This window comes from Macrotis lagotis, chromosome 1, assembly GCF_037893015.1.
Source record: "Macrotis lagotis isolate mMagLag1 chromosome 1, bilby.v1.9.chrom.fasta, whole genome shotgun sequence".
In the NCBI taxonomy this organism is placed as follows: domain Eukaryota; kingdom Metazoa; phylum Chordata; class Mammalia; order Peramelemorphia; family Peramelidae; genus Macrotis; species Macrotis lagotis.
Window position 1 is genome coordinate 641,842,400 of NC_133658.1, and position 26,749 is coordinate 641,869,148.

Genomic DNA, 26,749 nt, shown 5'->3' on the forward strand with positions numbered 1-26,749 from the left:
AATGTGGTACTGAATATCTATCTAATAGGTCATATGAGAAATAAAAGGTCATACAGGAAAAAGGAAACTAAGGTCCAAAAAAATTAAGTGACTTGCCCAAGATCACATAAAATATTCAATAAAAATGAATATCTAAGAGTGGAAGCCATAACAAGATTTGGAATATCGCAACTAATTTCCTTAGGAGCATAGATTTTAAAGCTGGAACCATCTTAGACTAATTTCACCTAGCTCCTTAACTAGAGACGAGGAAACCAATGTCTTTAGGGTCTACATAATTTACCCAAGTCACATAGATAGTAAATGTCAGAGGAGGTATATGAACACCCTAGTTCTTATACTCTATCAGCCCAGTTCTGTCACTTGTTCCTGTGTGCCCTTGGGCAAATCTCTTCTTTTCTCCGGTATACCTTTTTCAAACCCACTAGATTGGAAACTAGGTGACACAGTGGACAGAACACTAGGCCTAGAGACAGGAAGACATCTTCCTGAATTAAAATCTGTCCTTGAATACTTACTAATCTTTGTGACCCTGGGCAAGTCACTTACCCCTGTTTGCCTCAGTTTCCTCATCTGTAAAATGAACTGGAGAAGAAAATAGCACACCATTCTAGTTCCTCTGCCAAGAAAATCCCAAATGAGATTACAAAGAACTGGACACACCTGAAAAGGGACTTAACAACAAAGATAGAGACCTTAGATGTTACCTAAAGTATCTTCCAGTTTTAGCTCAATGCTCTTAAATACTCTTTGAACAAACAAGTGAACTGATGCAGGTGAGGAAGATAACCACTGCCCAGCAGAAATCTGCTTGACATCATGCTGGTTTTATGTTCCTTTACAGAAGGTTAGTGAGTGAGTCATCTTAGACATCATCTCTCCCCCCCCCACAGCCCTACACACATATACCCTCCAGAGAGGTGAAATGCCCAATATCACACAGCTTGTTGATGGTAGATTCAGTTTCCTAACTTCTAGACCAGTGTTCTTTCCAGGACACCTTTTTTTTTTGCCTAGTATTCCTTGTTTTTAGCTAAACACATCGAAATTTTTAAATCCCCTACATTCTGTCCAGGGCTTCCTTTCATCTCTGCTCCCAAAGAGACCTGGAAACAGTTTGCAAATCAGACAGATAATTGCTATTTGGGCAAAAATACAGTCCTTTCCTTCCCACAATTCCTGTTTCCAGAAGCAAGCCCCAAACTGTCTCAGGCAGATGACCTTCTAACAGTAGGTTTTACCTCTTCTCACCAGGGCCCTTCATTCTCTCCCACCATCCTTCTGACCCAGAGCCAGAGGAGCCGAGATGCTACAAAATCCATAATGGCTGCATCCCAGCTGGCTCAGGTGAACATCTAAGAGCTGTGGGTACCCCCCCCCCACTCCAGAAAAGAAGGAGTATTCATCTCTGAGGCCAGACTTTCCAGAATGTAGCCTTATATTCAAATGAAACCATCTCAATCCCCTTAAGTGCATTAAAAAGGAAAAAAAAGGGGGGGGATTGAGTGACTGACTGAAACAGAGTCTGCACTATCTCTTTAAAGATGAAGAAGCAATTTCTTTGAGTCTCAATGCAGAACAGTGAATATTGCTGCCTGGCTCCTGTGTGTTTAGGTGGATGACTTATCTGTAATACATTCAGGGTTTCCAGAGCCAATCATTTCTGTTTCCACCATGGCCTGCAGGAGGAGAGGGACAGGCTGAGAGATGTTTTCTAAATGACTGAGAAACTCCTTCTAAATGAAAAGTCAAGTTATAACCCGGAGTGGGGAGGTGGGAGAGGACAAAAGCAGGAACCTAGACTGCCCATTCCCCAAGCAGAATTATTTCTGAGGCCCAATAGATGAACCTTTTCAACAAATTCAACTTTGTTAAGAGTCTACTCTGGGTCATTATGTAGTTATTGAGGGTACAGAGGTAAATGTAGAACAGCCCCTACTGTGTAGGTGCTTATGGTCCAATTCTGGGAACTAGCACAGTTTAATGGAGAGATTTTATGGATTTAAGAATTAGAGGACCTGTTAGATTCTGGGATTCCCATGTTTAGGGCCCAGGCTCTTCTCCTTAAGAGCCAGGTGACCTTGAAAAAAGTCATTTCGTATGTCTGAGATGAAAATCCTTATCTGTATCTTACCTGTATAGATAAGGAGATATCCTTACCTATAACCTATATAGTCCCTTCCAAAACTACAATCCTAGGGGCACCTAGGTGGCGAAGTGGATAGAGTACCAGCCCTGGAGTCAGGAGGACCTGAGTTCAAATGTGGCCTCAGACACTTAATAATTACCTAGCTGCATGACCTTGGGCAAGTTACTTAACCCCACTGCCTAGCAAAAACAAAACAAAACTACAATCCTTTAGATGGTGAGTTCCTTGAAGATCAGAGACTATATTTTGCCTCCTTTTGTTTCCCAGCACTTAGCACAGTGCTTTGTACATTGTAGGTGCTTAATAAGTGTTTATTTATTGCTTATACTATGAAAAAAGAGGTATTCATATATTTAATAAAAGCAAGGGAAAGAGTGATTAAGTAAAAAGAAGAGGTCTAAGTGAGCATTCTGCAGAATCTGAGGGAGAAGAGAAAATTCTTCAGGGTTCTCCCTCACCATACACTATTTTGATAGTTCATTTTTGAGGTGGGGGTTGTAAAGCAATGGGTTAAGTGACTTGTCCAAGGTCACACAACTAGTAGGTATCAAGTATCTAAGGTCACATTTAAACTCAGGCCCTCCTGACTCCAGGGCTGGTGCTCTATCCACTTCATCACCTTGCTGCCCCTCAACCACTATTTCTCTTCAACTTATTAGGTACAACTAACCAACTAGACTGGTAAACATGAATTAAAATTTCACAATGTGGGGGGCTTAAGGAGTTGTGATCTAGCAGAAAGACCCCTGGGGTTGTACAAAAAAAAATACTGATTTTGCCATGGAAAGACCTGGGATCTACTTCTCATCCTATCAACATCTACTTACCTGGTTGACCTTAAATAAACCATAAAGTGTCCTGGTATGATTTTCCCATTCAAAACTGGGCATAATAACCACTCCTTCTGTTAATTTATGGGGTTACCCAGAGGCAAAAATATGAAAAAAGATCTTGAAAAAAAAGAAAAAGGATCTGCAACTTACTACAGAAACAACCTTTATCTCAGTTTCTCCATTTTCTTCATCAATAAAAGAAGACTGAACTAAATGGCCTTCCTTCTATCTTCAGTCTCTAGCCCTATGAATATGAAAGCATACTACATCAGACTTAGAGTCTATCCAAGCAAAGACCAGATACTCTTTCACAGTGAAAAGGAGCAACATTTCAATGAAGCTGCCATTTCATCTCCCATCTCCTTGTTGTTATATATGATGTCCTCCATTCCTGAAATACACTTGCTCATTATCTTTGATTCTTGGACCTTGTTTAAGATCAGAATCCTTAACTATGATCCCAGTTTCCCCTCAAAGCTCATTTCCCATGTGAGAAAGTTGATTTAATGAGTCAAGTCAAACTCTCCTCACATAAACATAAAAGATAGGTCACATTACTGATCATATTTTCTTGATGAAAAAATTGAAGTTTAACTGAAGTTAAATGAAACTTCATATAGCAGTGTCAGAGCTATTATTGGAACTCACATCACTCCTGCCTCCAGTCCAGTCTTCTCCAGTCCCTTTTGATAACCTTCTGGGCTAGACCTTAAGCCAGTCCCCAGATGGGAACAAAATGAATAGCAATAACAATAGCTCTATAAAATGTGTTGGAGACTATGTTAAGAGCTTTACAAATATTACCTCCTTTGATTGTCAGAGCAACCCTGAGAGGTAGGCACTATTATGACCCTCACTTTATAGTTGTGGAAACTGAGGCAGGCAGGTTAAATGATTTACTTAAGGTCACTCAACTAAGAAATGTATAAGATCACATTTGAACTCAGGTCTTTCTGACTCCAGGTCCAGTCACTGTGTCATGAGACACTAATAAGTCATTCACTGGTTAACAAAAAGAGAGTTACTTAACCATAGCTGAATAATGATTTACAGCAAGATAGGTGTCAAGGACACCTCTAGTTAATCCAAATGAGCAGTATCTTTGCTTAAATGACCCATCATAATGTAGGAGTCAAACATCAAAAGTCCTAGTAATTCCTCATGGTTACTTTGTATCAGCTGTCAAGGAATCAGCAACTGTCTAAGCCTGTGCCACCTCATCTAGTGGTCTCAATATCTTTTAAGAAAAAACTAATCTAACTTGCATGGGAGAAAGAGTTAAAGTATTGTTCCTATGATATCTATTATAACTATCATCCATGAAATTCTTCTAAACCTTCTAGAATTGCTGTAGATTTTAAGCCTGCACTACTTCTTAAAGGTTATGAGATCTATAAGCTTATTCTTCTGAAATAAAGTAGCACCTCCCTTTATTTGTCCTAAATTTGCCTCTCAAATTGTCATAAAAGAGACAAAATGGAGTTGGTATGCTTGAAGGAAGAGAGCTGATTTTTATTTCTGGCAAAATTCTAAAATGTATAATGTCTGATAAACATTTAGAAAAGGAAGCCATCATTGCAAAGAGCATGGCTTTCACAAAAAAACCTTAACTCTTTTTTTGATAGGACTAAAGCAAGAAAATGTTATAGATAGTTTAGGCAGCTATGTGGTGGATACAGTCAGGGTCTCAAGTCAGAAAGTCTCATCCTCAGACTCTTACTACGTTATTCTGGGCAAGTCACTTAATCGTTTGTCTCAGTTTCCTCATGAGTAAAATGAGTTAGAGAAGGAAATGACAAACTACTCTGGTATCTCTGCCAAGAAAACCCCAAATGGATACCTAAAGAGTTAGCCATTACTAAACAACAACAAAATAGATAGTTTTCCTAAATTTTAGCAACACCTTTGACAAAGTCTCTCATGTGAACAAAATGGAGATATGGTACCTTTCAATAGAATAGTTAAATGACTTCAGAATTGAATAAATGGCTGAATAATTGAATAAATTGTCTAGGAATGATAAGATAGGATGTGAACTTTAATAAATTAATGACAACAGTCACTAGTGTTGTCCTGTAGATCTGGAAGTAGGCTCTAGTAAAGTACCTGCAAGGACTAATAATTTTATCAAGATCTTGGATTGATTGCATATTTGCATTGATGACATATTTATCAAATTTTCAGCTGACCTAAAACTAAGAGGATAGTTAATTTATTATATGACCAAGTAAATATCCAAAAAAACTATTGACAGGTTAGAACACTGGGATCAAATCCAATATAGGAGAATTTAAAGGAATGGTTGTAGGCTACTCCTTTAAATAATTAAAATCGAACTATGTGGATTGGAATTTTTTTAATCTACAAGTATAAGATAAGGGATGTGTGTGTGGTTTTTTTTCTGATTTGGTTTGATTCTTCTTTATATGTATAGCCCATATTAGATTGTTTTCTTTCAGGGAGAGGCAGGGAGAGAAAGGAAGGAGGAAGAAAAATGTAAAACTCAAAAACCTTGCAAAAAATGATCTTTGAAAATTCCTGTTGCATGTATACAAAAAAATAAAAGAGCAAAATATTTTTAAAATATAATATTTTTTAAAAAAGACAGTAATTTGATTGAAAAAGATCTTTGATTTTAGTTAACTGGGACCTCCATTTGGGCAGCTGGGTAGCACAGAGAGAGATTGCCAAGTCTAGAATCAGGAGGACTCATCTTTCTGAGTTCAAATCTGTCTTCATATAGGGTGATCTTGGGCAAGTCACTTAGCCTTGCTTGCCTCAGTTTCCTCATCTGTAAAATGAACTGGAGAAAGAAATAACAAGTCACTCTAATACCATTGCCAGGAAATGACCAAATGGGGTCAAGAAGAGTCAAGACATAACTGAAAAACAATTGAACTACTCCTAGAGCCTTCTCAACCTGAAATATCACTCTTTATGGCTCATCCCTTTTCCCATTGGTGACTTCCCCTAAAGCCTCCATTTTGTGGGGAGCCCCAAATTGGCCTTAAGTCTCATTCTGGCTAGTAGACTTCAAAACTAGCCACCTTTTTTTCTTTTTCTGCCTTCCTTCTGTGGATTGTTCCTTCCCACACACACACACACACACACACACACACACACATACACACACAAAGTCTTTTTTTTTTGCATTTGTATTTCCAATGTTTAGTACAAAGCCAGGCACATAGTAATGATTTACTATATGCTTTTTTCCTTTCCCTTCTTCCTTCTTTCTTTAACTTCCTTCCCTTCATCCTTCCTTTCTCTTTTCCTTTCTTCTTTCTTTCCTTACTTCCCTCCCTTTTTCCTTGTCTGCTTATTTCCCTTACTTTCATTAATTCTTCCCTCTCTTCCTTATTTTTTCTTTTCCTTCCTTCTCTTTCTTTCCCTCCTTACTTTCTTTCTTCCCTCCTTCCTATTTTCTGCCCTCTTTCCTCCCTTCCTTTCTTCTTTGTTCTAATATGTTCTCCTTCTTCCCTTCCTGTCTTCCTTCCTTCTTAAGCCTAACTCTTATCTCTTAGAAAAGTATGTAAAAGGTCAAGATCAAAGTTAAGGCCCCTGATATTGAATTAACTTTGGTAACCAAATTTAGAACTTGAAATACATCCAGTCTATTTGAGGTCATTTGGCCTTTCCCCATCCCCCAAAGAGATTTGAATTATGATCTCTCTAAAACCAATACTCTTTTCCCATTTCCTGAAGGGATTAGGGTATTGAACCTTTGGAGGCAATCCTTTTGATTATTTCCAGTCATCTATCACCAGCTAGGGGAGATAAATCCTTGGGGAGAGTAGTCAAAAAGGAACTTGGTGGTTTTGGGAGCTTGATTCTCAAGGGTATTCTAAAAAAAAAAAAAGATTAAACAGGCTCATTGTCTAAGAATGATAAGATAGAATGTGAACTTTGAAACCTGACACTTTTCCTTGTTCAAGATTCCTATAAATGTGATTTCAAAATATCTTGTGTGGGAGACATGTATGAGGGCACAAGGAGACTGTCAGTTATTTAGAATAATGCTAAATTAATATAAATTGTTGCTGGCAATCTACTGAAAGGAACGGAAGAAAGTTAGGCTATTTATCCTGGACAAGAGAAAACTTGTCAGGTCTTGTGGCATAGTGAGTAGAGAGCAGTCCTGGCAGTCAGGAAAACCTGGATTTAGATGGACACTGACACTGAAACCCAGGGCTAGTTAGTTAACTTGTCAATGCCTCAGGAAACTTTCTAAGACAATAAATTGCAGAGCAATTTGAGGGGATTTCCTCAACTCCCAATGAGGAAACTCTCTTATCCTTTAGGAAGACCTGGGGACTGGGTAATAAGATACCCTTCTTCAAACAGTTGAAGACTTGTCTTTTTAAAGAGGCTTTAGATTAGTTCTGCTCAACCCAGAGGGAAAAAGTAGAAAATAGTCAATGAAAGTAAGGGGTTTTTGGTTGGTGTTTAGTTGTTGTCCAGTCCCACCACAGACTTGTACAATCCTACGGATTTTCTTGGCAAAGATGTTGGAGTGGTTTCCTTCTCTGGCTGATTGAAGCAAATAGAGGTTAATTGACTTGCACAGAGTCACACTACAAGTTAGTTGTCTGAAGTTAAATTTGAACTCGGATCTTGCTGATTCCCAACTCAACACTGCTACCAAGCCACTTTCAAAGATAGGTTTAGACATGAGGTACAGGAAAAAATCCTAAGAGTGAGTGTAGTCCAGGAGTCAAATTGAATGCTGCTTCCATAGGTAGTAAGCTCCTTCACACTGTTATAGAGGAATGGTGGGACTAGAGAGCTTCCAAAGTCCCTTTCAACTCTCAGATTCTGTGAGTCAAGTTTTCCAAGAAATGGTAGATAATTCCTGGTTCATCTAAGCCATTCTATCTAACCCTATAGATGATATTTCATCTCCCACCTTGGTACAAGTTGTCTCCCAGGTCTGGAAAGCACTCCCTTCTCAATACCAACTCTTTCCTAGCTTCTGTGAACAGTGAATTATATATAGAATAGATAGATAGATAGATAGATAGATAGATCGATAGATAGATAGATAGATGGAAGATAGATGAATGATAGAGATAGAGATATCGATATATGTGTATTTGTTTTAAACATGTTTCTTATCAAAGTCTGCTTCTTTTCCTTAAATCTAAGTGTAAAATGTCAGCTTTCTCCATGGAAAACAAGAGATTTGCCTATCATCACAGAATGTTTTCCAAGAACAATTTAGGTTCAACCTCCTCCAGGAGGCTTTTCCTGATATCCTCCTCCCCCATTATAAGCACAATTTCCCTCTCAAAATTACTTTGTATTGATGACCAGCTACTCTAATCAATACAATGATCCCAGGCAATTCCAAAGGACTCATGAAGAAAAAATGCTATCCACCTCCAGAGAAATAAGTGATGGACTCTGAATACAGATTGAAGCATTATTTTTTTCTATTTATTTTTTCTTTTTTCTTTTTCCTTTCTTTTTTTTGCAACAAGGTTAATACGGAAATGTTTTGGGGTGGCTAGGTGGCACAGTGGATAGAGCACTGGCCCTGGAGTCAGGAGTACCTGAGTTCAAATCCGGACTCAGACACTTAATAATTACCTAGCTGTGTGGCCTTGGGCAAGCCACTTAACCCTATTTGCCCTGCAAAAAAAATTTTAAAAAATATAGAAATGTTTTGCATGTCTTCACATGTTAGCTTTCATAAGGGATGGAGGAGGGGTTGGAGGGAGAGAGGGAGGGAGGGAGAGAATTATAAACGCAACACTTTAAAATGAATGTCAAAGTAAACTATAATTATTTTTAATTATCTTGTATTCATTTACATATATGTATATAGATATAGATATATAGATATGGTACAAGTTGCATTCTCTTCCACCTCCCCAACAAAATTAGTGTAAGCTCTTAGAGGGCAGGGACCATAGAATTTTTATCTTTCTATTCCTCATGCCTAGAATTTAGTAGCCCTTATTAAGTGTTTGTTTAGTCTTTTTGGACTATTACATAGTCTGTTATCATTGTATAGCCCCTGTACCTTGATCATTTTTTATTGTATTTCTCTTTGCCTTCAGTGAAGAAAATGCTTTCACAGATTATGAATCATGACTGGGTACCAGACTGGGGATTATTCTAATAGAATCAGCAGGAATACCCACAGGAATAGAGAAACCAGGAACTAAAGACTGGAATGCCCCAGGTCTAAAATACAACCCAGCCCCACAAAAGGATTGCACTGTTAAAGTCCAGAAGATAAGGAGAACTTGGGTAAGATGCAGAAGCGCACACACACACACACACACACACACACACACAGATACAAACACAGTGGGGGGAGGGGAGGAAGAAAAGGAATTTGATAACGGACCACATTTTGTTGACTTCTCAAATGAGAAAGGATGACTATGGATAGTCTAAGCTCTGAATACCTTATTTTGCTTTATTTTTCTTTTGTCCAGTTAAACTTTTGCTCTACCTTTTGTGTAGCAAAAAAATTATGAGAAGAAAGAATTGGATTCCAAATTAAAGGACCTGGGTTCAAATTATGGTTCTGCCAGTTACAACTCATCTGACTTTTGGACAAATCACTTATTCTCTCTCTAGACTGCAGCTTCTACGTAAAGTAAGAGCGCTAGATCAGATGATCTCTGAGGTCCCTCCTGGTTCTAAAGCTATGATCCTTTCAGATCATGGCAGGCATAGTATAGATATGGCCTGGGCATGGTAGACAGCTGTTCTTTCTGACCCTATAGGAACTAGGACTAGTCTGAAGTAGGGAAAAGGGTAGTATATCTCATAGACATGGAAAAAATCTGAGAAAAGCTGATCTCTCTCTCTCTCTCTCTCTCTCTCTCTCTCTCTCTCTCTCTCTCTCTCTCTCTTTCTCTCAGAGGGCTGTTGGATCCTGGTAAGACTGGATTTGAGTTGGTCAAGTAAAATATTGCTCCCAAGGTGAAAAGGCAGGTCAGGGAATTCAACCCTGAGGCCATCAGATCTGAATTTTTACCTTTTCTAGTTCCATTCTTATCCTTGAAGTTTAGAACTGTTTGCCATCCCTGGAGGAACACGCTATGATTTGACACAGAGGTAGGCAAATGTTTCTATTTAGCTCTGGGGAGAAGAAAGCATCTTTGATTGTAATTTATCCCTACTCAATATTAATGTCCACTACCACCATTTACACTAAGTCGGGAAAGAGATGTTCCACAGGCAGCTTAGGTATGCTGAGAGGCTTAAATTCTGCCCATTCTTTTTTCCTCATCAAGAGAGCCAAGTGAAATCCCAGCAGTTAGTTCCAGAGTCTCATAACAATCACCCTAGGGTGAGGATGTAGGAGATAAGTATGAGAAGGAAGAAGGGATTCATTACTATCTTTTCCAAGTTTAGAAACCCTAGCAAGACTGCAGAAATAGCTGACTTGAATAGAAAGGTCCTAGGAGGATCAGAATCTATCACTGGAAGTCAGAAAATGGGTCCAAGGACATCTGGACAGGATTTCTGACAGGGAAGGGGCCTTTGGGGCACTGGGAGGCAGGGCCAGGCCAAGGAAGGTCCCACTGGGCACAGAAACAACGGAAAGGCTTCTTCTGCCTCTCCCTAGGCAACATGCCTGCTTCCTGCCTGCCCCCATGGGCTTTACCTAGATATAAACAAGCCCTGAGACAACCTCACTGTGTAACAAAGCTTTGCAAACAACTAGATCTTTCCTTCTCCAGGCTACAGAATGGGAACGGTTGACACTCTGGAGCCATCATTAGTTTTCCTCTTCACTTCAAAAGGTGAATAGATGAATGCTTAGTTGAGAGATCACCAGTGATCCCCAAATAAACACTGAGACCTTGTCCTCCTAGCTCCAAGTCTCCTATAAGAAATAAAATGCAATCAACAATTCCAACTTCAAGCTGGTGGTTACTTCTTCCCCTTCCCTTTCAGATTCTTGCTTCTCCCTTTCCTTCCTTGAAATGGAGCTGAGCACTCACTTTTCCCTTAATTGGTTCCTCATTAAGCTCATCCTTTATAAGTACATACCAAGGGAAAGGGGTTTATACAACATAACACCCTAGCAAGTGATAATTAAACACAGATCATAGCAATTAAGCATATCAGGGAAAAAGAGCCATAGAAGAAGGAGTGGGCAGGAAAAGATGACTACCAGTACTATACTTTAGAAGGAAACCCAAGCTTCTTCTAAACAGTTTGTCTTCAAGCTCTTAAAAAGTGAAGAGTGAGGAATGACTTCTCAGGGCAGAAGTACAGAATTAAGAAATCGATGTGTGGTCACCCACCATGATCATCCAGGATCTAGCAGATCTTTCTTTACCTTTTAAATTCTTACATTCTTCTAAAACTGAAGGAAAAATTTACCTCTTTCATGAATCTAATACAAATTCCATAGTCAGAAGGTTTCCCTCTCAGAGCTCAGAAAAAAACTGTACTGTGAACATCCTGAAAACACTTATATGTATCCATTCAGATATATACTTGATTGTGTATGAGTAAAATTTCTCTAACTAGAAGGGAAGGAAATGTGTAAAGTATCTCCCCCTAACCCAGGGTTCTGCACCTAATCAATGCTTAGTAAATGTTTACTGATCTAAATTTAATATCACTTTTATCAAGCTAAAGTTTCACCCTCTATTGTGGTTGAAACTCTCCAATCTGCTAAATGGGTATGATTGGATTCAATGACAGACCTCCTTGCAGTTCCCTTCACATAACACCTCGTCTCTTGACTCCAGGCATGTTCTCAGACTGGTCCCCATACCTGGACCCCTCTCCCTTTTCATCTCCATCCCCTGACTTCTCTGACTTTCTTCAAATCCCAGTTGCTGTAAGAAGCCTCTCCCAGATCTCCTTAATCTTAGTGCCTTCCCTCTATTAATTGCCTCCAGTTTGTCTTGTATATCTTTTGTACATAGTTGCTTACACAATGTCTCCCCAATTAGACTCAGAGTTCTTTGACAACAGGAGCTGGTTTGTTCTTATTTCATTTTATTTATTATTTATTATTTATTTATTTGTTTGTTTATTTGTTTATATATTTATTTATTCTTTGTCCCCATTGCTTAACACAATGTCTGGTACAAAAAGGTACTTAATAAATAATTATTGACTTGACAAGGAATTCTCCCAGGATCATGGTTCATTCTTGCAAAGTTATCTTTCTTTCTATCATTCTATCATTCTAGATGCTTCCTATGACTCTGAAGACCCACCTATATCCACCAGTGACAAGACCCAAGACCAGATAGATTTAGCAGCATGAAATCTGCCTGGCATATCCAATCCCTTGTCTCTCTCCTCCAATATAACCATTCTCCCCTCCACCATGAGCAATATCATTTGCACCCTCTTCATATACTTCAAACTATAGGTACACTTGTTCTCTGCTGGGCTTTGATATTTGATAAGATTAACTCTTTATTCTGTGTAACCTGGTCTTTAGTATCCCTCTCTGTAAAATGAATAAGTTAGACTAAGCTCCTTTAAAATTTAAAAATTTTTAAGGACAAGGATGGTATATAGTAGGGTTATGTCACTGTGGATACAATGAATGAAAATTTTAGGCAGAATGGTATAAGGAAAAGAATGTTGCTTTGTAGTTAGAGGTCTTGGATTCATAACTTGGTTATGCTACTTTCTATCTATAAAGCCTAGGGCAAGTAATTTTAAGCCTATGAGCCCCAGTTTTCATTTTAGTAACATGAAGAGTTTGGACTAGGTGAGCTCTAAGGTCCTTTCCTAGAAAATTAAAGACTGCTTTCTCCTTTAAGGCAATGATTTCCAAACTGTTTTGATAAAGCATTCCCATCAGTTAAAAAAAATATGTGAGCATGTAACTTTCATATAGTAACTTGTTTATAAGAAGTAGCTTAGCTTAGTGTTTGGAGCACTGGATTCAGAGAGAGGAACACACACCTCAGACATTAACATTAACTATCTGTGTGACCTTGGGCAAATTACTTCTCACAGATTTATGAAGATTAAATGAGTACATATGTAAAGTACAAACTTTAAAATAATGTTAGCTGCTATCAAAATTGTATACATGTACTACTAATTATGCACATTATTAAACACAAAATTGAAATTTAAAAAAGATTAGATAAAGATGCAATTATAATTGCTACCAAAGGATAGAAAAGTTTTGGGGGAAAATACTATGACTGACTATCATGGAGAAGGTAGGATGTAACTCATCTCATTTGTTGAGTGCTATCTTCTTAGAATCAGACAGGGATCACTAAAACGTCAAAGAACTCACTTTGAAGGTCACTGTCTTAGAGAAGGGTCATTAGTCCATTAACCATATAGTGTCCTCTTAGCTAGGTGCAAGTATCCCTGATCACGACCCTTATATGACATTTGGGGAAATGAAGAAGAAAGAGCCAGGGTCTGAAAATGGAATTGCTACAATCGAATATCACATTAGGACTGAAGGAAGAAGAAATCTGAAGTTATGAATCTGTAGCTAGACTTGTTATGAGAAGCAATTTATGACTTATAAACTATCTATTTCTGCATTAAATTCCTTCCCTCTTCGAAGATTTCTGCTTTTGGCAAACTAAGGAAGAAAGAGATTTGTTCAGAATAGGAATTTTAATAGATATTTTGACTTACGTCAGAATAAGAAGCAGAAAGGCTATCCCTAGAAATAAGGCATATAATGGAGGTAGCTGTCTAGATAGAATTGTAGTGCTAAGTGGAAACCCTGAGACCTCAAGCATGACTTGAGGGGTTTTTTTATGGGGTTTTCCTTCATTGATGCATCTAGTTTCAACAAACATTTATTAAATTCCTGCTATATGTGAAGCATTACTTTGAACCCTGAAGGAGATAATAGATTGGGATAAGACCTAACCTCTGCCACCATAGAATTCAGTCTAGTCACATACAGAAATAATGATGACATAATTAAAGAATAAAAGAAAGTCAAACTAAATGAGATGAAGGATTATTGCTGATTTGGGGGGGGGGAGATGTAATTCAGTAAAAGTTTCATTCATACCTAAGTCTTCCAATACAAGCCTTTAAAGATTAACACAAAAGCATTCACAGAGAACTACACACCTCTGTAGGGACCCCTACCTCTTCTTGTCCTCACCCCCCCCAACTCAGATGAAAATAGATGTTCCAGGAAGAATGGACAAGTCTAGAATCTCCACTGTCAAGGCAGGTGGGAATGAAGTCACCACATCTGGGAATCTATTGGGACAAATTCCATTCAATTCCATTTTAAAGCATTTATTATTCTATATTTCCATATTATTCCATATTCCATATTATTATTGCATATTTAAAGCATTTAGATTCCCAATATGTACTAAGGTCTAGCCTAGGTGCTGAGGATACAAAAACAAAATCATAACTGCTTTCTTGGAATTTACATTCTGTTGATTCAGAACTGAATTGGTGTAGTTGGTACTTAATGAATACATTTTGACTTGTCATGAGAAGCACAAAATCTAAGAATCAGATGCTAAGAGATCATCTGCATCCGATGTCCTCATTTTTAGGGATGAGGGAAAAAGATAATTTAAGTGACTTGTTCAAGGTGACGTAGCTTGGCAGTAGCAGAACTGGCTTTAGAACTTAGGTCATGAATTATGCCTCAGTCATTCCTTCCCCTCAGGAATCCCCAATCCAGCCTTGGTTCTAAGCAGTTTTTCTCTTTTATCACAGGAATTGACATTGATGTGGTAGTTTAAAGTATGCAAATAACTTTACATATATAATCTCATTTTAGTCTAATCACAATATTAAGAACTAAGAACCATAGGTATCAAAGGTATCATTTTACAGATTAAAGAAATGAGGCTAGAGAGGAGAAGAGCCCAGGTTTTAACCCATGTCTTCCTAATGCCAAATCCAGTACTTGATCCAAGACAACATACTGAGACTAATGTAGGGTGAAATGATAAAAGATGAACAATCTATACCTTAGATTGAGCACTCCTAAAAACACAGCTCTGGTTCCTGCAATGGATGGTGGGATGCTTCTCAAAACACCATTCAGGGATCCAAGGCCTCATTTATGAATACTTATTTGTGAAACAAAATACCTAAAGAGAGAAAACCCAAATTTCTTCACTTTAGCCGGGGATAACATAACTGAACCAAGCAGTGAGGCCAAATGCAGGAAACATCAGCCCTGCTCTCTCAGTAGAAACTCCAGGTCAGGACACAAACCTATGAAAGGGAGATATTTGCAGAAAACCTGGCCCCTTTCCTTTTGGCTTTCAAGTTCAAGTGTTTTGAGGAGGAAGGAACATGCACCTCAAGTGGCTCAGTCCAATGGGATCAAAATTTGCTCAGCAGGAAGAGCCCTGTCAGGTGTGAGAGGCCTCAGCTATGATTTATGAGAATATTAAGTTTCATTGAAATAACATTTCATAATCACTCAAAATTTGACATCCCCCATAAAAAATAATCACAGACACATATATATGTGTGTATATAATGAGATATTAATAAATATTCACTCTTATTCCTTCCAATCTTACAGGTCATTTCTCAATATTAGACTCCCCCCCACTCCTATAAAAAAACCAAAGAGCTTTGAAGAAGATAGGTGCTCTGTGAAACACTTCACGGCCCCTTCTACACCTCACTCCCACCCCGATTTCCCAATTCCACCCTGGATGGCAGGAGTTGACATGACAGCAAAGGATTCTTGCAGGTGGAAAGCAGAGACTCCGTAGGTATCAAAGTAAAGTTGGGGAAGGGGAAGGGGTAAGAGGAGCCCCCTGCTGGTTCATACGACCACCAGACCAAACTAAAACAAAGTTGTAAGTAGTAAAGAGGTGATAAGAATTTCCACCCACCCACCCACCACATACACTCACCCTTCCCTTCTGTGCCTTCCCATTGCGCTAAGACAGTGGAAATCCAGAGTCCAACTGGGCTTAACCCGAAGCCCACCACCACCACCAGCACCTCCTGTGTTTGAAGTACAGCCTCTGAGCTGTAGGTGTCTGAAGCAGCAATGGAGTGGGTTGGGAAGTGGGTAGACTGGCAGTGGGGGGGAAGAGGTCTGCGGGTGCCGCCTTGGCACGGTCCGCAGGAAGAGCAGTCGTCGGAGCTAGGTGGTCAGAAAACCGCTACCACCCTGCGCTCCTACATTGGGCACAGCCGGACCGCTGCCCTCCCAAACTCACCCCACGCTGAGTGACCCTCTCCCGACGTGCTGCCCCCCTCTCCTTTGGGGGAAGCTGGCTCCATCGCCAGCGACCTTACCCAAAAACCCGGCGCCCCACCACCTCGCCGCGGTTGGGACTTGGTACCCAGCCCCAGGCATCGTCCTGTCTTCTCCCGGGAGTGCGGAGAGAGCAAGGGCTGCGGCGCGAAGCGGGCACAGAGTCTGGGGCTTGAAACGGGAGAGTTGGGGGCCGGAGCCTCCGCTCAGCCCTCCGTCTGCAGTCTGCCACCCAGCCGCCACCGGAGCTCTGCACCGGCCGGGCTCGGCAAAGTTAGCGCGGAGAAGAGGAGAGCAGAGAGGAAGGGAGGGGAGAGGAGGGAGAGGAGGGAAGAGGAGGGGGCGGGGAGCGAGGAGGGAGGGAAAGAGAAGGGAGCTTCCTTCTGCCCCCTGGAGCCGGCTGCAGGAGATGCTCCTGGGGGAGGGGGAGAGGGAGGAAAAGAAAAGGGGAGAAAAAGGGAAAGGGAAGAGAACCTGGCAGCCCTGCAGCCGGCAACTCCAGGACCCCGACTCAAAAGTCCGAGAAGACACCTCCCTCCGGATACCCTCCTCCGCCCTTGCACCATCGGCTTACCGTCCTAGGGAGTCAGGGGAAGGGAAAGAGACCCTTTGGCCCTCTCCTGATGGAGGAGAGAAGGGGCTTTACACCCGCTGTGAGGGGTCAACAGGGAACGCTCTCCAACCCTGCACTGCAGTGCCAGCCTGCACGTGGGCAGCCCAACCCTCCATTCGCGGACCACTCGCTGCAGTTATCCCTGCCTTGCTGCGGGTTATATAAGGGGCAAACAGGTTTTGTTTATTTGTTTGTTTTTTTTTAATTTTGGAGGGAGCGATCTGGGGGATTGTGTAGAGGAGTCGGATTCTCCGCCCCACAACCCCCTCCCAGCCCGCCCGCCCCCAACCTTCCTCCAGGCAAAGGGATATGCTCTCTCCACACAGCACATTCCTGAAGCCTCCTGCTCCTACAGCCCTAATAGGGACGTTAAGTTACAGCTGGACCAGCTGCAAACTGCAACAGGGACTTCTGGACTCTCAGAATCTCGTGTCTGGGCTGCAGCCTCTGCATCATTGCCTCCCACCTGGCCAGCTGCGCCAGTAGATGAATAGCCAGGACCCTGGTCAGCTGCCAAACACTGGCAAGTTCATAGCAAACTGAAAGAGAGGGAGCCCAAGAGATTCTCTAATGCAGCTCCTCTGCCCCTCCTTTTGCAAAAGAAGCAATTGAGGTCTAGAGAAACTAAGAGACCCAAGGTCACACAGGTTAGCAGGAGAAACAAGATTCTGATTCATGTCTTCCGTGGGATGTTTAGGAACCTGCATTTAGAGACAAATGAACTGGGTTCGTCTCCAGGTTCTGCCCCCGACTACCTGTGTTACCTTTAGAAAATTCTTTCTCTCCTCTGTAATCCAGTTTCCTCCTATGTCAAATGAGAGGTGTGGGATAGAAGACCTCTGGAATCTCTATTGGCTCTCCATGCTGTGAACATATAAATTGAAACTGAATGTTCTTTCACTATAGCACCTTAGAATTTAACTTTCCATCATGATTGGTTAGAAACAATTCCTTTCCCCAGATACTTGTTCCAGTCCTCATTCCCTTCTTTTAAAGGTTACCCAGAGGTCATAAGGTTCTCTGGTTGAGAATCTGGTTAAATATCTCCACTTCAATCCTGATGCTATAATTTCTAACTCCCTAGCTCTCTCTCGCTCTCTCTCTCTCTCTCTCTCTCTCTCTCTCTCTCTCTCTCTCTCTGACTCTGACTCTCTGTCTTTATCAATTTCCATTTCTCTGTCTTTGCCTCTGTCTCTTCTTCTCTCTCTCTCCACTCATTTCCCTTTTCTTCTTCTCTTCACACTTTGCTCCCAGTTAAATAGAGGAAAAGTGCCACCTACTTCTCTTGAAACTCCCTGTCCTCATTCTTTCCTAAAAACCTATTACTACTTTCAAATTTTTCCTTTAAACTTGACTAACTAAAAAATTGACATCCCCCTACCAGAATGGTCCCTTCTGAGGTTGTCAAGAGACCATTTCTTTGTAAGGATCCTAACTAGCAGAGCACATAAATTTAAAAGGTCAAATAAGAATGTCCTATTACAAAGTCATGGTAAAAAAAAATAATAGTTTCTTATTGCATTGTCTCAAATGTCCACTTGCACATCTGATCTTTCTCTCTCCCAGTGCTCCTGATTCAGATTCAGATTCCCTTCTTTCCAGACCCTCTGACCTCAGCAATGTCAAGTTGGATTAGCTCAACATGAAAAAATGATTATTCCATCTAAGCAGATCCAATATGCCTGCAATAGCAACTCAAGCTCTTTCTAGAGGATACAGAGCCCTAAATCACAAAAAGCAATCCTAGGAGATCTCAGGCATGAATGGCAATATAGGCATAAACTGTGATCTTTATTTTTATAACAGGGGTCATGTTCCAGAGCAAGAAGCACAGATGAAAGGGGATGGGCCAAGAGCAAAGAAAGGAAAATGACCACCCAAACACACACACACACACACACACACACACACACACACACACACACATATGATCAGGTGCAGAGGAGGACAGAGGTCCATGGATATCTTTAGATGCTGACAGCAGGCAGGAGCCAAATAGAATAGAGTGCCCTCTCCCCTACCCTCTTGGCATTCCTCTTGCCCCACATTCTCAGAAATCCCAAACTTTCCTCCAAAGAGGGAATGTTGTAGCAGCTGGGCTGCAAAAAAAAAAAAATATTTAGGAAAGGTACTAGTGCACAGATGGATCGATAATAATGATTCCTTATCATTGTGTTTATACAGCACTTTCCTCAAAAAAAAAAGAACTAAAACCTCAAGGGTCCTCAAGAGGAGGGGAGGAGAGAATGAAAAAAGAAAAGGAGAGGGAGAGAGAGAGAGAGAGAGAGAGAGAGAGAGAGAGAGAGAGAGAGAGAGAGAGAAAGAAACCGCGATCTAGATGTAAATGTATTTGTAGTTCCTTTGCTATCCATTGAAGTCTACCTCCTTCAGGAAGTCCTTGTTGATTCAATGAATCTTCATTTACCCTAAAAAGCACCTGAGGAGGCAAATAAGGATGATGTTTCATATGAAATGGAAGAGAAAGGGTTATTTGTTCGTCTTATCAAACATCTATTGAAAGCTACTTGAGGGGAGAGATGAAGTCTTTTGCCACAACAACCAGTGCTGCTGGATGGGGAGTGATTCCTGGAGATGATAAAGTGAATATGTAGCCAAGCTTTTGGGTGGCCCAGTTCAGAGAACACCCTGCAGAATAAGTTTTCAGAGAGACCTCTATGGATTGGGCCTGGAGCCAAGAAGCTGTCAGAGAGTATTCCTACTCTGGCAGGATGAGAAAAGAACTGGATTTATGATAAAGGAAGCTTTTCCTTGGGGGACTCGTTAAGGATTCTTTGGCAGTTATTCCAAATGGCCCTCAGCAAGCCCAGGCAGTCACCATGACTCCCCTCACCTAACCTCAACCCTCTACCCTCAAAATGAGAACAGGGTTAGAGCTTGGAGATAGCAAAACATGGGCTTATAGTCAGAAAAAGAGTGCAGCTTTATTTCCCAGCTCTGCTGGCCTTGGGGTATCCCCAAACAAACCTGGAGAAGGGGGTAGGGATGCGGGGGGGGGAATAAAGAGAAAGCACAGCATTCCAGAAAGGCTGGAAGGTCTAGTCCTCTTTGAGAGATGTCATCTATAAATAGCAACTTGGAGGGCTCATTCCCAAGACAACTCAGAGAAACTTTGGAGGACCTTGGGCTTAAAGATGAGGTGAGGGTTTAAGGAGACCTTGAATTTATAAGGTCCATGGTGCTATTATAAGAGGCATTCCAAATAAGTAGCATGAGGGTCCAGCAGAAATCCTTTTTTCCCCTCCTCCTATAAGAACATAGAATTTAGAGTTATAAGGGACCTTAGAAAGCATCAAGTCAAACCTTCACCTTTTACAGATAAAGAAACTAAGGCTAAAGAAACTTATAGTCACATAGATAATATAAATCAAGGAGAAGGATTCCCCCTTTGGCTTCACTCCTGCTCATTCATCACACCATATTTCTTCTCTCTCCACTTACCCCTCCTCCAAATACATGCATAGACTTCTTAGAGGGGAGAATCTGAGGTCCTGTGATCTTAGTGGGTTCTGCCTTGAGATCTGACACCAGAACCCCCTGAAAGCCTCTCTCCATTCATGTCTTACCCTGATCAAAACCATGATCTATGGTTTTTCTTCCCTCACCTGCACTGCAGAACAATCATAAACTGGAACCTTATCCCTTTGAGTTCAAGATAATAGATTTCAATGCTAATTTGTATCTCATTCATATGTACAATTAAGGTCCAAATGTATAGAAATCCCACTCTCCCCTGCTAGATTAGGTTGTATACATCAAACTAGAAAAGACTCTCTCAGAGAGGCTATTGAATTATAGAAAATTAAAGTTGACACTTACCTTTAAAACCATTTAGTCCAACTCTTTTACAGATGGAGAAACTGGGGCCCAGAAAGATGAAGTGACTTGTTCAGGATCATAGTTAGTAGGTGTAGGTGAGACATGCACTCAGTTCCCCTGATTCCAAACTATTAGCCTTTGTCAGTGTTATGAAATATTCCCAGATTCTCTTCCATTCACTTCCATTTTACCCTGCTCAGGAAATCTAACTTTATCCTATGCCCAATCATAAGCTTCAGCTCCTAATAGCTTCAGCAAGCACCAAAAGGGTTAATAGAACAGCATGCACCAACCCGACTCTGCAGCCCAGAAATTGCTTGTCATTGTCGACAGCCAAGCAAGGTTAACTTATTGCAACACAACTTTATGTTCTGTTTTTCCCTCTTCCCTTTATATTACATTCACTGCCTATCCCCCCAGACCTCCCAGGAAAAGGGACTGAGCCTCTGTCTGCTCAGAAAGATGGTGAAGAAAGGGAGAGTTACTGCAAAAAGAAATAGCCTCCTTCAACCATCCTCCTTGGCAAGAAAACCTAGGGATAGAGAGGAGTATGAGTTTGCCCGCTTACTCTTCACTTCTTCCAAAAGCTCTTAAATCTCCAGTTGTTAATTCCCTATTCTCTGGAGCCAGAAAGAGGCAGGACAATGGATTCAGTTTCAAAGGAAGACTACATATCTGTAGCTCGAGAACTGGTTATGCTGCCATCTCTCTCTCTCCTTTATTTCTTGGCATCCATATGTTTACTGCAAGGTTCGGTCCACTCCACATTTCAAGCAAGGGAGGGAAAACCCACTCCAATCCTTTCGTCAGTGAGCTCATTTGAGGAGAGAGAGAGGAAGGAGGGACAGAGAGGAGCAGAGGGAGGAGGCACGAGAGTGGGAAAGGAAAGAGCTGAAATCTTGTGGTCAGAGATCCTTTCTACAGGACAGTCCCAAATCTGAGAACCACACTCCAGGAGAGAAAGCTAACATGTCTGCTTCCCAAGGCAGAGCCAGAGCCAGAGGCAGGATGATGGGTAAGTTCTAAATATCTTTTATTTCCTGAGACACATCAGAAAAAGTAGCTGAAGTTTTGGGGCCCATTCACTCAAAGCTATCTGAACCTCCTTCCACCTATTCTCAATTAGATTTTTCTCTTTCCCTTTCCACAAAATGACCCTTTTGTACTATTAGCTTTAACCCAGGCTTACCAAAGGATGGGATAGTCCTTGGGAGAGCACTGAGGGTAGGGAGCAGGACAGTGGAGAATAAGCATCTAACAGGGGTTTGCTTTGATTGATAGAGGATATATTAGTATTCTGGATGCCCCTGCAGTTGTCTTATCGGTGGAACAGTGCCAGTCAAGTCATCCATAGGCAGAATCACTAGATAAGGACTTTGTCCTTGGAATTTGAGGGTTGAATTGGAACAACCAAACCAGAAATACATTTATTGGCAAGGCAGAGCAAATTGGGGGAATATTAAACAGGGATCCCTGAATTAGCAAATTCTCTTCCCTACTATGAACAATAGTCCGTGGAAGGCTGCTTAGGAGAAGTGAACATTCAGGAAGGATTTCAAAGTTAGGGACAAGGAGAGAAGGGAATTGAGGAGTAGAGTATGGCAAAGAGGGAAATGGGGTGATTTAAGTGGTAGGAATGGACAGAAGATAGAGAGAGAACAGGGATAGAGTTGAGAGTAGTTTACCTTTATGTATCACTTTTAAAATGTCACAGTAAACTTACCAAGAAAACTTTTGAGAGGCAAAAAATTGAGCCACTCAGGGTCAGGGGAAGAGGAAGAAGACAAATTTTAAGAGAATTCAACCATGCAGCCTTAAGACTGGAGGAGAGAAATGACAGCGGGTACCAAAAAACAGAAACAGCAGTGACCAAATCTTTCTGCTGAGGTACAGTTGTTTTTTAACCAACATAGAATTGGGGGAACTTGGAGGCATTACCCACACAAATACTTCCTCCCAAACCTTAAGCTCCAGGGATAAACTTCAGGAAGGAGGCTTCATTATGATCTTTTAGGAATGGCTTCAGTTAATCTCATGTCTGCTAGAGGTCATGTAAACTAGACACTTGAGAAGTATTAGACACTACTTGTTACCCCCAGGGACAGTCCTGTGATCTGAAGAGAGTTGAGTATACTAAAGGGAATAAAGAAGCAAGGGAAGAAGGTGGCGGTGGGAGTGGAGATGGAAGAGAGGGTCTGAATAGAAATGGGTTGATCTCATCTGAAGTGAACAGTGGAAAGGTAAGTGGGGGTAATAGGGAATCTTGGATTAGTTCTCTGATCTCTAGGCAACATGACTCCTAGTTAGACCACTATCCTTGAAATATAGAGGCAGCTTGGCACAGTGGTAGGAGCTGAATTTGGAATTAGAAGACATGGATTCAAATCCTAGTCTTCCACTTATCTGTGTAATGGGTATATCACAACTATTCTAATCTTCAGTTTTTTTGTCTATAAAATAGGAGGGTTAGACTGTGACTATTTCTCAACAAGTATAGAAAATCTTTAAGATCCTTTCCAGTTTTAAATCAATTATTATTTTGTTGCTGGTTTTGGTATTATTTATTGCTATTCTTTTTGTTGTTGCTCCAACTATGTCTTCACTGTCCTTTCTGGAATTTTCTTGAAACAGTAAGATTGAAACAGTAAGATGCTAGAGTGTGTGCTATTTCCTTCTCTAGCTCATTTTACACATAAAGAAATGAGGCAAACAGGGTTAAGTGATTTACCTGGGGTCATACTTCTAGGAAGTGACTGGCTAGATTTGAACTCAGGAAGATGAGTGCCCCTGACTCCAGCAGGTCTAGCATTCTATCCATTGGGCTATTTGGTACAAATCTATTATTGTATGAACCATCAAATAGTGAATTTAGGGGTGGGAGTGGAGATGGGAATTGTGTCCCTCTCTACATTTCAAAACTTCCTAAAGCAGCAACCAACAAGGTTCATCCTTGCCTTTCTCCTAAGATATGCAAACTAAAGTCAGTCGGTTTGGCTGTGGAAGGATACCCCACTAGGGTGCCCCAGTTTATGACCCCCACCACTCCAGTTCCTTGGAGAGCAGGGCAGAGGGCCCTGCTGATAGGACTAGTTGACATTTGTAGCATTTTAGAAGTATAAAAATTTTTTAGACATGATATTTTATTTCATTCTTACATCAACCCTGTGAAGTATGTAATACATATTATTATTATTGTTATTATTATTATTCCCATTTTTCAGAGGAGAAAATTGAAGAGAAGTAAGGGATTATATAACAGAAAGATGACCATTATCACTACCTGCTGCAGAAAGAATCCAAGTTTCAGGTGGGTTGCTGTTGGACTGAATTATATGCACATGATTCCAAGTAACAGATCTCAAAACCCTTATTCAGATTTCCTGACTTCAAGTCCTGCATATTTTTTTATACACGCCATGAACCCTAACCTTAGTGCAAACAGCTCTGTCTCAGTTCATTTGTTTCCCTGGGGTCCCTATTTCTGTCGTTTCTTTCCTCCAATACTAACACTGAAAGCTTAAAAATCTTTTTTTAATTTGCTGACTTGTCTTCTCCCTCATGCCCCTCCTCAAAGCCTCAATTGGAATGCTTGTTTTTGTTTGTTGCTCAGTCATGTCTAACTCTTCCTGATCTCAATTGGGATTTTCTTGGCAAAAATACAGGGGTAGTTTGCTATTTCCTTTCCCAGCACATTTTACAGATGAGAAAACTGAGGCAAACAGAGTTAAGTGACTTGACCAAGATCACGGAGTGAGGAATGTATCTGAGGCAGATCTTTACTCAGGTCTTCCTGATTCCAGTGTCAGCCACCACTTAGCTGCCCTGGATTGAAACAGTAAGGCAAAAGAAGTAGTGACTCCCCCCCTCCCCACCAGACCCTTCCCAAAATGTATTTAACAAGAAAACTGGATTCCCTCAACCATCTCACATTCCCAGATGCCTGCCCCCACTCCTCCATCCTATATCATGTAAATTCTGGGTTTAATAAGTTATAGAAGATTCTTGCTGAGAAACAGGGACAGCTTATGATGCATAGGAAGTGACTTTGGGTAAAAGAGGAAAAGCCTTCCCATGAAACTCCAAATGGCCCAACTTAGTATACACCCTGCACCATCGCTCCCCTCCTGCCCCACCCTCAATTCAACTAGCACCTTAAAGATACTCAAGGTCAGTGTTGACTAGAAGAGGACAAAGAGGACACATGAACTTATCCCTTACTAGTCTTGTTCCTTTCCTTTGATTCCCACTATTCTCCATTGCCTGGATTCTAAACATCTACAGAATTATGAGGTCTCTAACATAGTTCTTCCCAATACACTGAAGTTGGAATTCCAGATGTTTCCAAATAGATCTCCTTCCCTGTGTTCCTTTTAAGTTTCCTCTCACATGCCCTTAGGGAAGCCAAAGCTAGGACCAAAGTCAGACAACTGATGTCCTTGAAAACTCACAGCAACTGGCAGTTCTGTGCCAGTTTTGGAGCCCTGTATGAGATGCAGTTTCAAAAGGATACGACATAGCAGAAGCAGCAGCCTGCCAGGCCATAGTGACCTGATGGCTATCTAGACTCTACTGTCATTTTAGTATCAATACTGCCAGCTGCTAATGAGCTGGTGGATTAAAAGAGGAAGAAAAACTGAAGACAATGTGGGAGGGGATCTTCATCCTTCCAAAGGGTCTCCAACTATCCCCTAGGGCAAAGAGGTATCAGAGGACTTCTCCATCCAGCACCACTGACACTGCTTCTTGGTCCCTTCATTTGAAGATTTCAAAACACTTAATACTTCCCTCCTCAGCTTCACTCTTGACACAGGTACAGAGGAGGAAGGTAGCAGTCAAAGAATTCTGAGGAGGGATCAGATGAAATTAGAAGAAGGTGAAGAATGTAAATCTCCATGCTCATGTATATTATGTGTCTCTGTAGAAAGGATCTGCAAAAACATTTCCTTACCTCCCCACCTTCTCTTATGGTCTTATATTTTTGATAGAAGTGTGCCTGAGAACTCACTTGAATGTTATCTTTGGCCTCTCCCTCTCCCATTTGCCCTATACAAGTAGGAGTAGGAGTGGGTGGTGATACAGAAGAGCAACCCAGAGCAACTTCTGTCAGATTTCCCCTTCATGGCAAAAACTGAGCATAGGCAACTGGTAATTGATTCAGCCCTCAGAAGTGGGAACAAACCCTTCCCCTTTCCTGGATAACTGACAATTCCAACAATTCTTATTAATAGGGCTACCCAAGTCAAATGAAACCCCAGCAGAAGTGAGGCTAGGAGCTTCTTCCCCCTGATGAGCACTTGTGAGAAAGGTCCCAAGTTCCCTCCCTTCCCAGGATCAGGGAAGGTACCTAGCTTGGCAGAACACCAGGACTTTTTTCCTGCATTGCGTTGCCAAGCAGAATGTCTTAAGGATCAGGACTCTTTGGGGTCTTTCTTTGCCTCTAGCAGACACCCATGATTTAGTTTATTTATCTGCATGGTGGAAAGCCCACTCTCTAATTGATCTTAAACTATATCCCACACTTAGAAAGTTTCAAAAAAAATACTTTCAATCCAAAGAGATTATGTGTTAGTGGAAAAATGCTGGGAATGATTTGAAAATCTGAAAATGAAGACAATATCTCCATCATCCTCATCTTCCCCTCTCCATTTATGTGAGCCCCCAATATTTTGAGAAGAGAAGAGGATATAACAAAAGGACACATCAGTTATTCTCTACATCACTACCTCCACACCAGTGGAAGAAATATCTTCTCTGTCAGGTGCTGTTTGGAGGTAAAAGAATGGGAAGAATAAAACTCCATTCAGCAGCAGGGAGGAGTAGGGGTAGCAATGTCAACAATGTGGCCATCATCTTTCATTCCAAGGATAAATCCAATGACCACAAAAGACAGAGACATTCCAAACATAAGGGGCATGGGATGGTCATTCTATACACTGGATCCCCATCTTCGATCTTGACAGGGAATAGAGCTTTCAGAGAGTCAGGAAGACCTGAATTAAAACCCAACCTCACACCCTTACTAGCTTGCCCAGGGGAAGTCCCTTTACATCTGCCTACCTCAGTTTCTTCAACTGTAAAATGGGTATTATAATAATAAGTATTTCAAGGTTTTAGTGAGGATAAATTGAGATAAT

The 26,749-nt window shown here is 41.0% G+C and overlaps 1 protein-coding gene and 1 long non-coding RNA gene across 6 annotated transcripts in view; one reads left to right on the plus strand and one right to left on the minus strand.

Annotated features, from left to right (window-relative positions):
• Positions 1-16,436, minus strand: part of SCN4B (sodium voltage-gated channel beta subunit 4) — a 40,076-nt gene extending 23,640 nt beyond the window's left edge. Inside the window, exons 1-2 of one of the 2 annotated variants that reach the window (XM_074215161.1) lie at positions 16,207-16,271; positions 14,910-15,032 (exon numbers count right to left, since the gene is read on the minus strand). Coding sequence is in view for 1 of the 2 variants with exons in the window: in XM_074215160.1 (XP_074071261.1) it covers positions 16,207-16,267 (61 nt within the window). In the remaining variant the exon portion in view is untranslated. Of the gene's footprint in view, positions 1-14,909; positions 15,033-16,206 lie in introns of both variants that reach the window. The other variant, XM_074215160.1, reaches the window with a different exon arrangement.
• Positions 16,437-21,015: 4,579 nt separating this feature from the next.
• The window catches only part of LOC141507483 (uncharacterized), a 35,290-nt gene continuing 29,556 nt past the window's right edge, over positions 21,016-26,749 (plus strand). For all 4 annotated transcript variants that reach the window (XR_012474166.1, XR_012474164.1, XR_012474165.1 and 1 more), the window contains exons 1-2: positions 21,016-21,630; positions 23,837-23,922. This is a non-coding gene — a long non-coding RNA (uncharacterized LOC141507483). The remainder of the gene's footprint in view (positions 21,631-23,836; positions 23,923-26,749) is intronic.